The sequence below is a fragment of the Podarcis cretensis genome, assembly GCF_951804945.1.
Source record: "Podarcis cretensis genome assembly, chromosome: 2".
Taxonomy (NCBI): Eukaryota; Metazoa; Chordata; class Lepidosauria; order Squamata; family Lacertidae; genus Podarcis; species Podarcis cretensis.
This window is the reverse complement of record NC_137171.1, coordinates 77,813,419-77,828,304: the sequence shown is the minus strand read 5'-3', so window position 1 is coordinate 77,828,304 and position 14,886 is coordinate 77,813,419. Positions and strand designations below refer to the sequence as shown.

The 14,886-nt window shown below is 42.4% G+C and overlaps 1 protein-coding gene and 1 long non-coding RNA gene across 3 annotated transcripts in view; one reads left to right on the top strand and one right to left on the bottom strand.

The window, feature by feature from the left end:
* LOC307211090 overlaps nucleotides 1–14,886 on the top strand; it is a 387,208-nt gene that overhangs the window by 64,671 nt on the left and 307,651 nt on the right. The window lies entirely within an intron of this gene.
* The window catches only part of IARS1 (isoleucyl-tRNA synthetase 1), an 84,125-nt gene continuing 74,865 nt past the window's right edge, over nucleotides 5,627–14,886 (bottom strand). For both annotated transcript variants that reach the window (XM_079967259.1, XM_079967258.1), the window contains exons 33-35: nucleotides 13,220–13,360; nucleotides 12,238–12,390; nucleotides 5,627–6,172 (exon numbers count right to left, since the gene is read on the bottom strand). In XM_079967259.1, the coding sequence (XP_079823385.1) occupies nucleotides 6,090–6,172; nucleotides 12,238–12,390; nucleotides 13,220–13,360 (377 nt within the window). In that variant the 3' untranslated portion in view covers nucleotides 5,627–6,089. The remainder of the gene's footprint in view (nucleotides 6,173–12,237; nucleotides 12,391–13,219; nucleotides 13,361–14,886) is intronic.

The window sequence follows — 14,886 nt, the reverse complement described above, 5'->3', positions numbered from 1 at the left end:
ACTATCAGACCACTTAGCCCAAGATCAGGACTAACTTTAAAATCTGGATGCCTAAAGAGGAGGATGGAGTGGGCACATTGAGCCCATGCCCCACCAGTCTCTCCCCTGCCCCCTGTAACAACCTCATCATCCGCGGGCCATGCTCCCACTTCTTTCCTCTTGCTGCATAATTCACAGAGGTCCAATAGCCAAAGTTATTTCATTCCTCCCTGCCCTCTCTCAGTGCCTAATGCTCTTCCATCAGGAGCAAAGGGCTTGTTCAGCATAGTTCAGCTCTGCCAGGCTGCTGGATGCAGTTTATATTTCAATGAGATGAGAAGGATGGGATGCTGTATTATTGCATCAGTTAAAAAGTGAACAGAAAAGGTCATGGGAATGCTGCCAGGAGTGAAAGCAAAAAACGCTTACAACAACAAGGGCATGCCTGGTGCTTGAAGTATTTTCTGCAAGGGGGAGAGGGGGGTGGAGAGAGAGAGAGAGAGAGAGAGAGAGAGAGAGAGAGAGAGAGAGAATCATGTCCAAAATGGAAGCGGCAACAATGGGGCAAGAGAGCTGATTCACACAACACGCACCTCTAGAGAGGAGGTTAATTGAAGCACATAAATCCTAAAGAATCTCAGGGCAGTTCAAGTAACTATTTTCAGTCCTAATCTAGGTGAACACATGGAGGGCACTGACAAAAAATAAGAAGTAGGTTAAGTTAAGGAGAAGGGGAGGGGAGGGGAGGAAAAAAGGCTTTGGCACATTTCAGGAGAACCCAGGAGATAAGATAATTGTATTCTTTCCTGGAAAACCTAAAAATGGGAAAATAAATAAAAATGTCTAACATAATTTATTAGTATTTCTTCTAATGTAGCTATAAGAATGCAACTTTGGAGAAATGCCAGTTCAAAATAGGTTTTACACTTTAAGTTGAAATCTTTTTTCAAATAAATAAATAAATAGATAAATAAATAAATAAATAAAGATTTCTTGATTTACAAAAATAAGTGCATTGTCTCTTTTTTTCCAAGTTGTGTTTTCTGCAGATCAGTTTCATTTGCTGTGAGATGTTGATTTGTCTGTATAGGTAGAGTCTTCTCTGAGATCTCTAACCACAACAGTATATATGGGAGAATGAATTTGGACTGGAAACAAATGTCCTTACTTAGGCCACATTCACACCATACATTTAAAGTGCTATGATACCACTTTAAACAGCCATGGCTTCTCCCAAAGCCACCCACCTTTAAAAAACATTTCCCTGTATCTTGGGGTTCCCCTAGGCTTGCTGATACATCTCTTTTGTACATGGCTGGTGCTATTTTGGATATATAATGGTCCACACCATGAGTCTGCTGTTCTATATTATATAGGATTAGCTATTTGGTCTAGCAAAATGTCATTGCACTGGTTCTTAATGAGCCCCTCTCCCTCTTATAAGTTTCATGATAACACACAGAGGTTTGAAATGGATAAGCTCTCATCTGAGTGGAAAGAAATGGTCTACATTACTTCCAGACCCAGAAGCAGCTGAGCCTTGCAACAGTCGACTTGCAAGACTAATATTTTTACCCTTGCTTTGTAAAATGTTAATTGAGAAACTCACGTAAGCGGTTGTGCCCTGCACTTGTGTGACACATGAGAAGAAAAGGCATTTCTTTGGATGACTAGCAACTAAAAAGCAGCACAAAGAGGAGAAGCTGGTTCCTTTGTTGCATCTTTCAGCATAGCAGCCCCAGACCCAAGCAGAATGGCTTCTTAAAAGGTTTCCTTTTGTAGCTGTTTGTACCTGAGAACTGTGGGGTGAGTTTAGCTTAACCCACAGAGCCTCTTTCAGATTGCTAGCAGAAGATGCTTCTTGACAAGAAAGACAGCCTTTGGCTTCCTTGAAAGATGAGCCCTTGTGCAGCACTGTCACTTGAAATGAGAGCCTCTCAGCCTTGCATTGCTCTCAATTAGCATAGCAACTGAAATGAGAGGAGAAGCACCTTCCAGCTCCATCTGAAGGTTGGAACATTTGCCTCCCATACATATATAATATGAATACAAAATTCACTGCATGGAATAAGGAAACAGGTGACATTTAAAAGGTTGTAGCAAGTCAGAATACGCACACACACTCTTATCCCCCCACCCAGAGCAGTAGCAAGGTGATCTTGCACCCCTCACAGAACCATCCAGATTGCACCCCCTAGTCATGGACAAATTAACTCTTCTTTCCGCCTCTCCTCCAACCCCCCACCCACCCATTAAATTCATCCTCTATTTAAACCCTTTTCTTATGAGGCAATAATCAATATTTTTATTTATAGACATATTTATGTACATATTTTAGCCGATTTTGCACCCCCTCCTTGCCTGCGCCCCTGGCGGGGGCCCACCTCACCATACCCTAGCTACAGCCCTGCCCCCACCCTCACTAAAGTGAAGCATTTATGATAGAAGGGTGGGAGAGATCTTCTGGCATCCTACTCATCTTTCCTCACAATGCCTTGTCAAGTGGGCCATCAAATTTAAGTCTCTGAACATGGGTGTAAAATACCAACAGCTACAAACACTCTCTGCAAGCCACCGCAGATGTATAGCCATCAGTTCTGGACCTGGTGCAGAAGTCAGCAAACTTCCAGTATTTATCTAAAAGATTTCATCTTGCCTTTCACCCATAAGATCTTCAAGGTGGCTTGCAAGCATCACATTAACTGCAAAATCTACTAAGCAAGAATCTACCGTTTTTGTTTTTAATACCCACAAAACATCCCTGTCACGGGGGTCTTTAGGGGAGTCATAGTCCCCCATGGCTCAGAATGTATAGCCCATATCTGCCAGGAGCGGATTATTATTATTACTTATATTATCACTTATTATTATGGGCCCAGTTTTCTGAATCTCCTCCCATAGATGCTATGCAGGTTACACTTGGGTTATTCTGGGACAAAACAAAAACGAATACCCTCTGGTGGGTGATTCCACATTTTTTAAAATATAACTTCCAGGAGCCTTGGGAAGGGCTTTTCCTAGTCACTGGGAACATGTGTGGGTTTTCTCCACATGATCATAACCAATGTATTTATATACATTGAGGAGAGTAAAATAAGCAGCAGCTTCCCATGTTTGAGGTGGCCCCAAGTGGCTCACATTGTGTATACAGGACCACGGACACTGTTGGTATTTCAATGTTAAACGAACAGTGCTAACAGCACTCACATTTCTTTGAACACATCCCCATTCCTTGCTCCCATCTCCGGAAGAGTAGAGGCCCCACTTCAGGTCTCCTATATGCTACCACTATTTATAGTATAACACCCAGAATCTAGCTGGCAAGGAATTGTTCAGCATCATCAGGTTCCTTCTATCCTAGCCTGTCCTCCAACATGTCGAAATTCAGAAAGGATATTGCTCTCAAAGTAAATTAATGTTTCATATAGCATTAGCATTGTGCTTCTCACTGAAGGCATCAGAATAATAAAAAAACAAGTGGACACAGAGAATAAAATTAAACAGATGTTCAGGGGGTTATTTTTCATTGAAGAACATACCAGCTACTTATCTCGGGTAAAAATCTAGGGAGCCAGTTTTGGATGTATTTTATACTGGATGTAATTTGAAGGATTTGCTCCATTTAAGGTATTCTGTTCAGCAGGGTAAAGTCTATTTTTGGCAAGTAGCAGCATCATATGTACTTTGAGTCAGTAAAGGGTTTTGTTATGGATTATCTTTTGCCGCTGGTAACCCTGGTAATTCCAAGCCAGCATTACTTTGAAGCCATATTCAATGTACAGCAGTTCTGCCTCATCTAAATAGCATGTGTATGGCTAATGGAGCTTTTTTATTAAAAAAATAAAAAATAGTGTGTAATAATTTTCTTTTAAAAAGTTAAAATGTGTCCCACACCTTATCAGTTTCATGTTCACGGGTTTATTAAATTGCAAAGTTAATAAAACAGCAGTCTATAGGCATGTAGATTTGCTGTATTTCAAAAAAGTGAAAATCCTGGTCATTACAGCAAAATAGGTTTGCCATTAATCCAAGATCTAGTGTCACAGAAAAGCAGACCACCGTTGACATACTTATTTATATTAGAGAAGTTGCATGCTAAATTCTCAAAGATTTTGGATACTTGCAAATTATTCCATGCTCCTTTTATTGACAACAATTTTTCCAAACTAGCGATCCATCTTCAATGACAAAATTAATTTCGTCCAATAGTTGCCTTTAAAAAGCCACAATTTGGCTGCTTGTGGAAGAGCCCCCTCACCAGAATTTATCTAAGTTAAGTATATCTCCACATCGTCATCCCTGAAAATAAAGAGCCTTCTCTGCAGGCTTCAACTACGCTTTCTCCCAGTTGTGGTCCCAAATGGGTAAGTCAAACAGCCTGGGCTTCTACTGCACTTGGTCTGGAGCTGCAGCTCCTTAGAACAAGGTAAACAGACTGCATAACAGGAGAGTAGTTGGCCTCTGTGGCTAAATAAGCAATAAACATACCTTCCATTTGTTGTCCTGCTGAAGCGGCCTTCCTGTTTGTTGCTGCCAGCTTCCTCTTGAAAGCCTTTGGGCTAGGCTGATCTGCAGGGGTGGATGCTGGACAGACAATGCTCCACCCAAGAAACATACTAGCTTGAGGGGAAAGAGGCCTAGGGCAAGTTTGTTGCTTCTCTCCCTGTGTTGCTTGTTGCCTGTCTGTTTTCCCCAACCGCAGCTCTCCCTATCCTTTAAATTCTCCCCACCTGCCTCCACTCCTATCCACAGCTGCAGCCCATCAGACTCATTGTGTTAGCAGACAAGACTGCAGACCCCTTGTGTCCTTTCCAACCATAGCTGCCCCATCCCACCAGCCTGCTGCAACACCCAGCAGGGCGATCTCTGTTAGGAGCCAGAGCCAGGAGTAGATCAGCAATAAAAAAGACACCAATGTTAGTGAATTCTTTATTCAAAGCAGCCAAAACAGTGCAGGCCTAGTGACTCTTCCCAGTAGGTCTTGCCCCCAATGAGGCAGCTGCAAGGACTGGAGGTCCTTGCTTTTCCACCGCTCCCTAAGGCTCCTCCCCTGGTTCCTTCCCCAACAGTCTATGGCTCTGGCACCTTGTATCTCATTGCTCCACCCTCTCCATTTCTCTGCATGTAATGGGAGACCAGGGGGAAGGTGAGCTGGTTGCAGCAGGAGGGGGATACTCCCTGGCTTCTTCAGCAGCCTGCCTCATAGCTGCCTCTTGGGTACCCTCCTCTTCTGCTTCTGAGCCCGGACTGCTCTCTGCCCCAGCCTCTTCCTGCTCAATAAACCCTGATGCCTCTTCAGCTTCTGGTGCCTCCTCCTCCAAGTCCGCTTCCTCTTTTCCTTCTGACCATGCATGGTCGTTCCACCACCAATCCCCTGACTCTGAATTCACGATGCCAATCAAATTGATTTATTTTTTTTGCTCCATCTTCATAACCAAGAAATAGTCACAAAGTGAAAGCATTTTTAAAAAATCAGCAAAAGCAAAGCACACTAAATTCTATCAAACCTACTTAGCAAAAAAAAACAACAAAACAAACAAACAATATTTACCTAGCTACAGTCTTGGCATCCGTGGCCCTCCAACACTCCTCTTTAAAACAAGCAGAGTGTTTCTTTAGTTAACCATTAAATCATGTAATGCAGCCATCTAGATAAAGCAATTTATTGTTCAAAATCATGGATATTAGAGAATGTGTGTCAATACATACTTCATGAATAGCCTGTCAGCATTGCTGAAAATACATCAGGTTACTCTTATTTAATTAGGGTTCAAGCCAACATAGCATAGTATGAATATTGCAGAAACAGAAACATTTGAAAAACTATAAAGAACAAACAGAACAGCAATACTGAGGTACTCATCTCAATTTCTTTCAGGCCACTGCATAGATCCTTCTGAGTATTTGAGACTGGGTATTACTCTGCATAGCTTTTAAATATCTCGTAACATAATGAAAAATCACTGTATTTTAACCTAAAGCAGCATATTACACATGCACTGATAGAAACACATTCCATGTAGCGCTCCTGTTGTTCAAATCACCCTAAACACTTCGGGGATTCTATCTCAATTGCTAATCAGATTTCTCCATGAAAAAGTCCAAACTGTTCAACATTCAGCTGTTGTTGGTGCAGCATGAACATACACCGTCTTCGTATTTAAAGTTTTCATGGAGGTATTCCTTGTAATCTCTGAAAGAAAAGAGAACATTGAACATTATTTTTAAATTTTGCATCCTACCGTTCATGACCCAATGGTGCCAGGCTGGGTCGCAACATACACAGGGCATAAAAACAATCCATCTCATATAACATACATTTTTTAAAAAATCAGGTTTTTGTATTACAACAAAGTAACAGTTATTTTCTTAATGAAGCTTTATCATATCAAAGATCATATCAAAGAAAAATATGGAATTAGATTTGCAATCATCTAGAACAAGAGTTACAATTTATTTGTTAGGTGTCAATCAAAATCAAAATGAGGACTTCTATGTGTACCTTAACAGGTTTTATATTAATGTTCCCTACATTTCCAATTCTGCTCTGGTGTCAGAGACACATACCTGGGTCACAGCAAGTCCTTTTTATCTTAACATTGACATCAAGCTACTCTGAAAGCATTACCAGGAATCTACAAGATAGATGTACTGGTAAACCCAGACAGCGAACAGGTGCATCCACCTGGATCAGTTATAGGCCTGATATATGTGTCACTTTAATGGCATATGAGTGGAAACATTGAGTCTGCTTCCCTCGTTGGTAACCTCTGAATAGAAGGGATTATGTGGAGTGAATGGGCTGGCTGATGTGGTTACTTTCAATGGCAACGTTGCCAGTCCTCATGGCAGCTGTGGCACTCTCAGCACTCTCTATGGAGCCTCATCTGGCCTTTGGCTAGATGGGAGTTGCACCTCAGTGTGCTTAAGACCCAACCTAAATTTTGCAGTGGGCTGCTCATTTACCTGAAAAAATAAACAAGAGATCTATAAGCTGAAGCTCATCTCTATTTTGCAGTCCAAAAAACAAAATTAGGAATCCTCTTAAAAAGCTAAAGAATATGCCACTTCAAATATAGCACTTGTTTCCTCAAATAACAGTAGGCCTAGGCGATGTATTGAGAGAATGCGATGGCAGCTTCAGCCGGTGGTATATTGCAGGTGAAACCGCCGCCACTCCCAAGTCCCTCTGCTACCAGCGCTGCTATCAACATCGGGCTGCCGGTAGCAGAGGTACTCAGGAGCAGCAACTGTTTCACCTACGATATACTGCCAGGTGAAACCACCATCGCTCTACCCCTCATACCGCAGAGGGAGGAGCAAGCTGTATTGCAGGGCTGATACAGCTTAGTCCTCCCTTGGCTTCTTTACACTGCTCCCCCACCCCTAGCTGAGCGAGCCCTATACCTGACCCGGGAGCCAGAGAGGCATGGGGCTCGCTCAACTGGGGGACAGGGACAGTTTAACGCTCAGCTGGGGGTGGGGGTGGGCTGAGGCCAATGCAGCTTGTTTTTTCGACCCTGCGATATATCACCAGACTGTGATGTTTGGGTTTGGTGATACACTGCGATGTTGAAAAGCTGATATAGCCCAGCCCTAAAGCTGAAACTATCAGCTGAAACTGATAGAAAATGAACTGAAAGATACAGAAGGTAAAAGCATAAAACCTGCCTCTGAATTTACTTATTTAAAGAGTGTAGTTAGCAATATGCCAGTACGCAAGATAAGCCTGCAGCAAACAAATCATAGCTGCAAATGATTCCCATTGCAATATGTGCACAATTGCTTCATAAAGCAAAGCTGGCCATCCTGACATTGGTTTCAGCATGCTTTAATGAGTTCTGTCACCCTGGGTAGACACAGCATCTATAAACAGATAAATTACATCACTTGGCTTCTCCTGTTATCAAGCAGCAGCACAGAAAGATATCTGCGGTGAAGAGCATATTAGGTCCAACTCACATGTCACAGACAGGAAAACCTAGTCCTCCAGTACCACCAGAGCTTCCTACAGATGTTAATGTTGTTATCAGGTATGGGGCAAGCTTCCATTCATCCCTTTTCATGAGTTCATGCCTTCATAAGGGCCACAAGTCAGAACCTGGACCTTCTCAGCACTAGACCAACAGGTAGAACCCTCTCTCTCTTTGGGGCCCTAGAAAGAAGTGGAGCCACTTTCTTTTTGTTATTTCTGCAGTCTCACTGTTTTTGAAAAATTAATTTGCTAGCCTCATGCCAGAAATGAGAGTCTGGTGTCCTACCAAGTACAGTTTGTGTCAGATAAGGTTTATCATCTTTTAAACCTGCCTCTGGAGTATCATGTTCAGAGGATTAGAAATCACCACCTGACTGTAATAGAAGATTCATACAACCAGACTGCCACATGAATACCATTAGCATTTAAATTCCCGAGCTGATAAATGTTTGCTGTCCCACACCCTCCTCTCCACCCATAGAAGTCCGTATCTCACTCATTTGGTATGCAGATATTTATCAATTTACAACAAATCTTATGCCAGGATAGATAAGGCGCCATTCCCTCTCAGTTGAACTGGACAATTTATGCCTCTGCACATACTGGGGGGAAAAATATCAGTGGAACCATGTAGTTGTGATAAGAGCCTGAATTTCACACCCAACTCATTCCCCCCAATCTATTTTGCAATGCAAATTTCAAGAGATATGCTGTTTTCATTAAATATGATGCTGCAATTGTTGTAAATCTCCTGTCAAACCTCAAACTGTTAACAAAACTGCTGATGCTATGAAAAAATGCTAAAGACATGATGCTATGAAAGACTGGCTATAATTAGCACCAAAGTCCCTTGAATTTTCTAATATATGCAAAGAACATAGGGGATGAGATGGGGTAAGCCTCATTTCATGCTGGGCCTTGGAGAAAGGCACAAACAGCAGGAATTTCACTCACTGGTCCAACCTCCTTCGATGCCTGGAGCAAAATGACATGCTCTGTTCAAACAAACATCATCTGTACAGTGAAGACGAGCGGGTCAAGACTGCACTTATTGGCCCCACCTCGTAACCTATGCATTCAGAAGCTCTTGCACATTTAACAAAGTAGAATCCCAGATCACGCATATACATCATGATGTGTCAACAGTCTTTCTTTCTCTCTTAGTTTGTGCCAGGAACTGAAATGACAGAGGCAGCAAGATTCAAGCTGCTTGACATAGAGCAAGACAACACCTCATCCCTGCCTCAGGTTCTCTGTGACTGCAGAGTACCATACCTTATATATCAGGAAATGGGGAAGTAATCTCTTGTTCCAGCTTGACAGCTGAAGTAGGGGCAAGCAGCAGTTACCAGAGTTAAAGCTATGGCTGTTATTATTGTTACCAACATCCATCTGTGCCATCATTGAGTGAAGGATCACTCAAAATGCTCTGCCATTTCATTTTATCCATAAACCCTGCTTGAAGCCAACAACAATTTCTCCCCTAGACACATCCATAAGTTTCGGAGGACTACATTACGGTTCATTACAAAATGTTTTTCATGAGACTTCAAGTAAATGAAATAAATAAAAAGTGATGTCTAACACTGGCCTGGTTTGCAAACCAAACGATGGCATGAATATGCAGATTCCTGGAGACAAGTTTGCAACTGCTTTGCTTCTCCTCCCCCGCCCAACCGCCTTTTTTACTCCAAGGTTTGGCTTAGCATGTAGTCCAAACCCAGGTTCATGGCTCACCTCCCTAACAATGAGCTGCAGCAAAGAACAATACCAAGCCACAGTCTGGCTTACCATGTCATGCAAACAAGATCACTGGCAGCATTCTCAAAATAACCGCTGCCAATTTAAGGCTAGATTTTAATATCCACACACTCATCAATATGATAAATCAATAGCTCTTACTGTTAAGACAAATGCATTTTACTTTTTAAAGTGCTTGTTACTAAATGTACGGCACACTTTAAAAAAGTTCACGTCATGTTCCTGATTGAATTAACTGACATGCTTAACTGTAGCAAAAGTTCCTCAAGTAGTAGTAGAATTAAAAAAAAAAGGATATTTTCTTGAGTGAGATATACACATATTTCAAGTGGACAATATCTAATTACTATACATCATAGAGTTTGTCAGTTATTTTACCAAGTCAGTCATTTTACTGAGATAATTGTCAGACAATCTTCATGGAACATTTACTGTAATAACTTTTTTCTGCCCTGCAACACTGACAGAAGATGAAAATCAACTTTGTTCTAGCATTAAAATGCAATATTCAATTCCTCTCACGTTTTCTCAGGTCATCAAGATTTCAAGTACTGCCTCATTTTCCATTTACACAAGTTGCTGTGTTTTGTTTTATGCCTTTCTCAAGTGCTTTAAGTTTAATGAGATAAAATGTCTCAATTTCAGATGCTTTTACGTGTTTAAATAAGCATACAGTAACCACTTCATTTGAGAAAACAGTCTCCACAATACCACTAAGGGAGCCTGGGACACCTGTTGTATTTTCAGATCTTAATTTTGTTTTGATTAGGACAGGGGCCTGACAGGCTTCATAAGGACTGCTGCTGTGGCTGCTGCCCAGCAAGGACTGGGGTATTTGGGGAAAAGTTTTGTTCCAAGTTTTTGCTGTTGTTACTGATATTAAGTGATAACTATTTTTATTTTTATGTGTAAATTGTTCAGGTTGGTTATGTAGTTTTTAATGTGATTTATTTATTTTTATGACTACTTTGCTATTGTTTGTAATTACATAGATCAGGGATGTTCAACAGGTCGATCGTGATCTACTTGTCAATCGCGGGGGGGGGGGGCGGGGGGCGGGTTTGATCGCAGTTGATCGCAGGATCCTGACAACCCAGCACTTTTCCCTTAACACAGTGGTTTTCAAGCGATGCACTGTGGCAATCTGTGGCACCTTGAATGATGGTCATGGGCATTGTGGGGGAAGCCATGGGCAGCACCGGGGAATGGGGAACGATATTGGAAGGAAACTATTCTTCTTTCCAATTGGTTGACACTGCTGTTACTCAGTTGGTACCACCTACCATGCAACTGCACTTGTCATTTACTGGTCAAAAGGCTTGTCATTTCACACTCTTCCCTCCCAAACAGAGCCACGCCTTGTTCTGCCCCCTTGCTCGCTACATGCCATGTGCAAAGGAAGAGGGGGTGAGTGATTAAACCAGCTGCAGGGCAGTAACTGGATCCCCAGGCAGGGAGACCTTGCAGGGTTCCTACTTATTTCTAATGCTGGCACCAAGGGAAAGGTGTTAGGTGGTGGGGAAGGACCCATACAAGTGGCACAGTCCTGGAGTTGGGACACTGAGGTTCAGCAAACCTTCACTTGTCATGAGAGAGAGACAGGTGACCTGGAACCCTGGTTTGTAAGGGCTGGTGGGGGAAGTGGGGGAGGACGCTGCCAATCTAAATGGTGTATTCATAACTTTCTAGGCAGTAAGTCTGGTTGGGCTCAGTGGAACTTAATTTTTATAAACCCCCATAGGATTGGGCTGCAAATAGGCAGCTGTGAACATCTGTAAGACACACTTCCCACAGGCTAAAGAAGAATTCTAAGCTTCACTGCTGGTGCTTGGTCTTAACAGCTGTTGTGGTGGCAACTCTGCTTTAAGGTTCTAGTTTTCCAAACTGGGATTCTGTTAAATACTTCATTCAATAGTGAGATACCAGTGGGCATGTTAACAGGTAAGAACTTGTCACTTCTTGCTTTGGCCACAAGTGACTTGATCCAACCCCAGCCCCGTACTTTGCTGGGGGCAGGAATTCAGTAGGGCTTACTTACGAGCAGGCATGGTTAGTATTGTAGGGAATGATGAAACAACACAAGTTTTACTAGGTATCCCACAGGAGAGCTGCAGAAAGACTGTAGTTGGTCAAAGGTGGCATGCACTCAAAAAGGCTGAAAACCTCTGCCTTAACAGATTGGTTTATCACCCCAATGAGAACTAGGCCAGTGTATGTAAAAGATGTGTGAAAACAGTACTGTTTGAAACACTAGCAGGGGCTGACATGACTGACTGCTCCTCTGCACAAAATCTTTCTGTGCACATTGGACATTTACATAATGGGAAAAGGTTGTAGCTGAGCCTTCTCTCTACCATGCTGGGATTTTTTTATTTTATTTTTTTGTTCTAATACAGATTTTATTAAATTATCTAGGAGTTTTTTTATTAAAAAAATCAAGAAACTCTAAGAGCAGTATGAGACTTATCACAGCGTGAAGCAATGTAAATGTGAGTTGCATAAGGACAACTCCCTCTGCTTACCTTCTGTCAGCGCTTCATCCAGGAACAATTTTAGCCGTCTGCTTCTGAGTCCAAACACTTTCCCCGTTTCATGCAGAAGCCCTTGATATGTGAGTCCGTTCTGACCAACCGGATTTTCCATTAGAAGAGTTCCCACCAATCCATTCAGACACTCTGCAGGAAACAAGTTGTGATGATTCTCAGCAGCGAAAAAGAAACAAAAGGTTTCCTAACATCCCACAGGCATGCATTTCTCCTACACCCTCCTAGAAATCTGATGCCAGCCTCAGGCTGTAATCCCATGTGCACTTACCCAGGAGCAAGCCCCATTAAATACATGGGATTGCATGGGGATGCACTATCATTCATAATTCACACCCTGAGCAAGGCTGGAATTTGGCTGCCTAGTGTTAAGAAAGGATTTTGCAATGCTTTTATATTAAAACTATGATGATATGGCAATACAATTTGTCTAGCATAAATGTACAACATCTACAGAATTTGTGAGAACAAGATCAAGGTGATAACTGAACTTGCTCAAGACATAAGAAGTTTATGAGTACATGCAATGGGATTGTCGAGTAAATGCCTCTGTTTCGCACACATCCAGAACAGCTGCTCTCCAGTATATATCCTTGAGCTGGTCTTGTTAATTCTATTTTCAGCTCTAGAGATAATTTCGTTTTGTCTTCTTATGTCCTATGAAAACCCCAGGCTACAACTTACTGTTGCCTTTCCCCACAATATCACTTCAGTTCTTTACCTTACCTCCCTCAAAAGAAACTCCATCATGTCAAAACGTTAATAGTATTACTGTTTGGGGAGAGGCAGAAAGAGCATGACTTGTGCCTGTTTAATTGTGTGACGGGGGGGGGGGGGTCATATGTAACCACAGCAACTGGAAACAGGAAGCAGCCATGCCTTTAGCTAGATTTCAAACGGGGCCCAAGATTTAAGTTGCAATAAATAATTTGATCTCGTATCATATGATCAGTATAATTACCTTGTGGTTTTGCATTCACTAGTTGTAAATTGATATACTGACAGAGGAAGCCATCAAGACTGTTCAAGGCTGGCACTGACCCCGCAGTTACATGAAGCATCTTTCCACTGAGACTCAGCAAGTCTGTTTGGTTTTTCAGTTCTGAAAAGAAAAATCCAGCTGCTATAAGCAAACCAACAAGCAACATCTCTCCCAGTTATCACCTGATACTGGTCAGCTGCTTACAGTAAGTTTGCTTTCAGATGCAGTTCACAGATTGTTGGCATCCATCTGTTTTGAGGGACAATGGAGTGCACCTCTGGGGGTGAAGTCAAACTGCTGAAGAATCACAGTGCCTGCTGTGGCTGCAGATACCAGTAACTTGTAACAGCTACCTCCTGTATTGTCTTGCTGTGTTAGCAGCACCGAAGTGACCTCTCCAGGGTGCTAGCCTGGGCAGTGTGTATGGAGTTCACAGATACAGTGGTGCCCCGCAAGACGAACACCTTGCAAGACGGAAAACCCGCTAGACGAAAGGGTTTTCCGTTTTGGAGGTGCTTCGCAAAACGAATTTCCCTATGGGCTTGCTTCGCAAGACGAAAATGTCTTGCGAGTTCTTGCGGGTTTTTTCCCCTCCCCCCCCTTTTCCTAAGCCGCTAAGCCGCTTATCAGCTGATCCGCTGATAAGCCGCTTAACAGCTGGTCGCTAAAAGCCGCTAAACCGCTAATAGCGCTAATCCGCTAAGCTGTCAATGGGCTTGCTTCGCAAGACGAAAAAACCGCTAGTTGAAGAGCCTCACAGAACGGATTAATTTCGTCTTGCGAGGCACCACTGTACTCCTCCTTAAACTGGAAACATTTTCGTCTGATTATTTGTATTCACTTGCTGGGAATACTTATAGTGCAGTAGACATTAGGTGTTGTTGAACTCCACCTCATGTCAGCCCCAGCCAGCGTAGCCAATGATCAGGGATGATGAGACTTCTAGTCTAGAAACATCCGCAAAGCCAGTTTTGCCATCACCAATGTATATTGGCATAAAGAGAATAAAGATTAGAAAGCATCTTTGGACTGGATTGATGTGCCTGGATCGGGACGTCCTACATTGCAAAGTCTGGGCCATTCTTATGTTACCAGGGTGTCAAGACTCTCAGTGTTGCATCCTATTTCTGCAAGGAGAAGTCTTGTTCGAAAGAATTCTAAAATCTTAGTGAGAGGGTCAGCAAGCATATAGCTAGAGGTGATCCAGTTGACACTGTGCACTTAAGACTTTCAAAAAGCTTTTGATAAAGTACCGCGCCCAAGACTCCTGAGTAAGTTTGGAAGTTATGGGTTAAGAGCTACTGATCCACAGGACAAGGAACAGGAAACAGAGGCTAGGAATAAATGGACAGTTCTTTTAGTGGAGGGTATAGAAAGTGAAGTTTTCCAAAGATCCATATTAGGACCTGCGCTTTCAGAAATGCTCATGAATTATCTAGAAATAGGGGTGAGCAGTGAGGCAGTTGGGTTTGCTGAGGACACCAAATTGTTCAGGTGAGTTAAAACAAAACGTAAGATTTCCATGTAAGTCTATCATTACTGTCCAGCCTAACCTACCATGCAAGATTCTGGGAGGGGGGACCCCATGCATGCTGTCCTGAAATCCTTCTAGAAACCATTTTTTAAAAGTTTATTATTTATTAAAG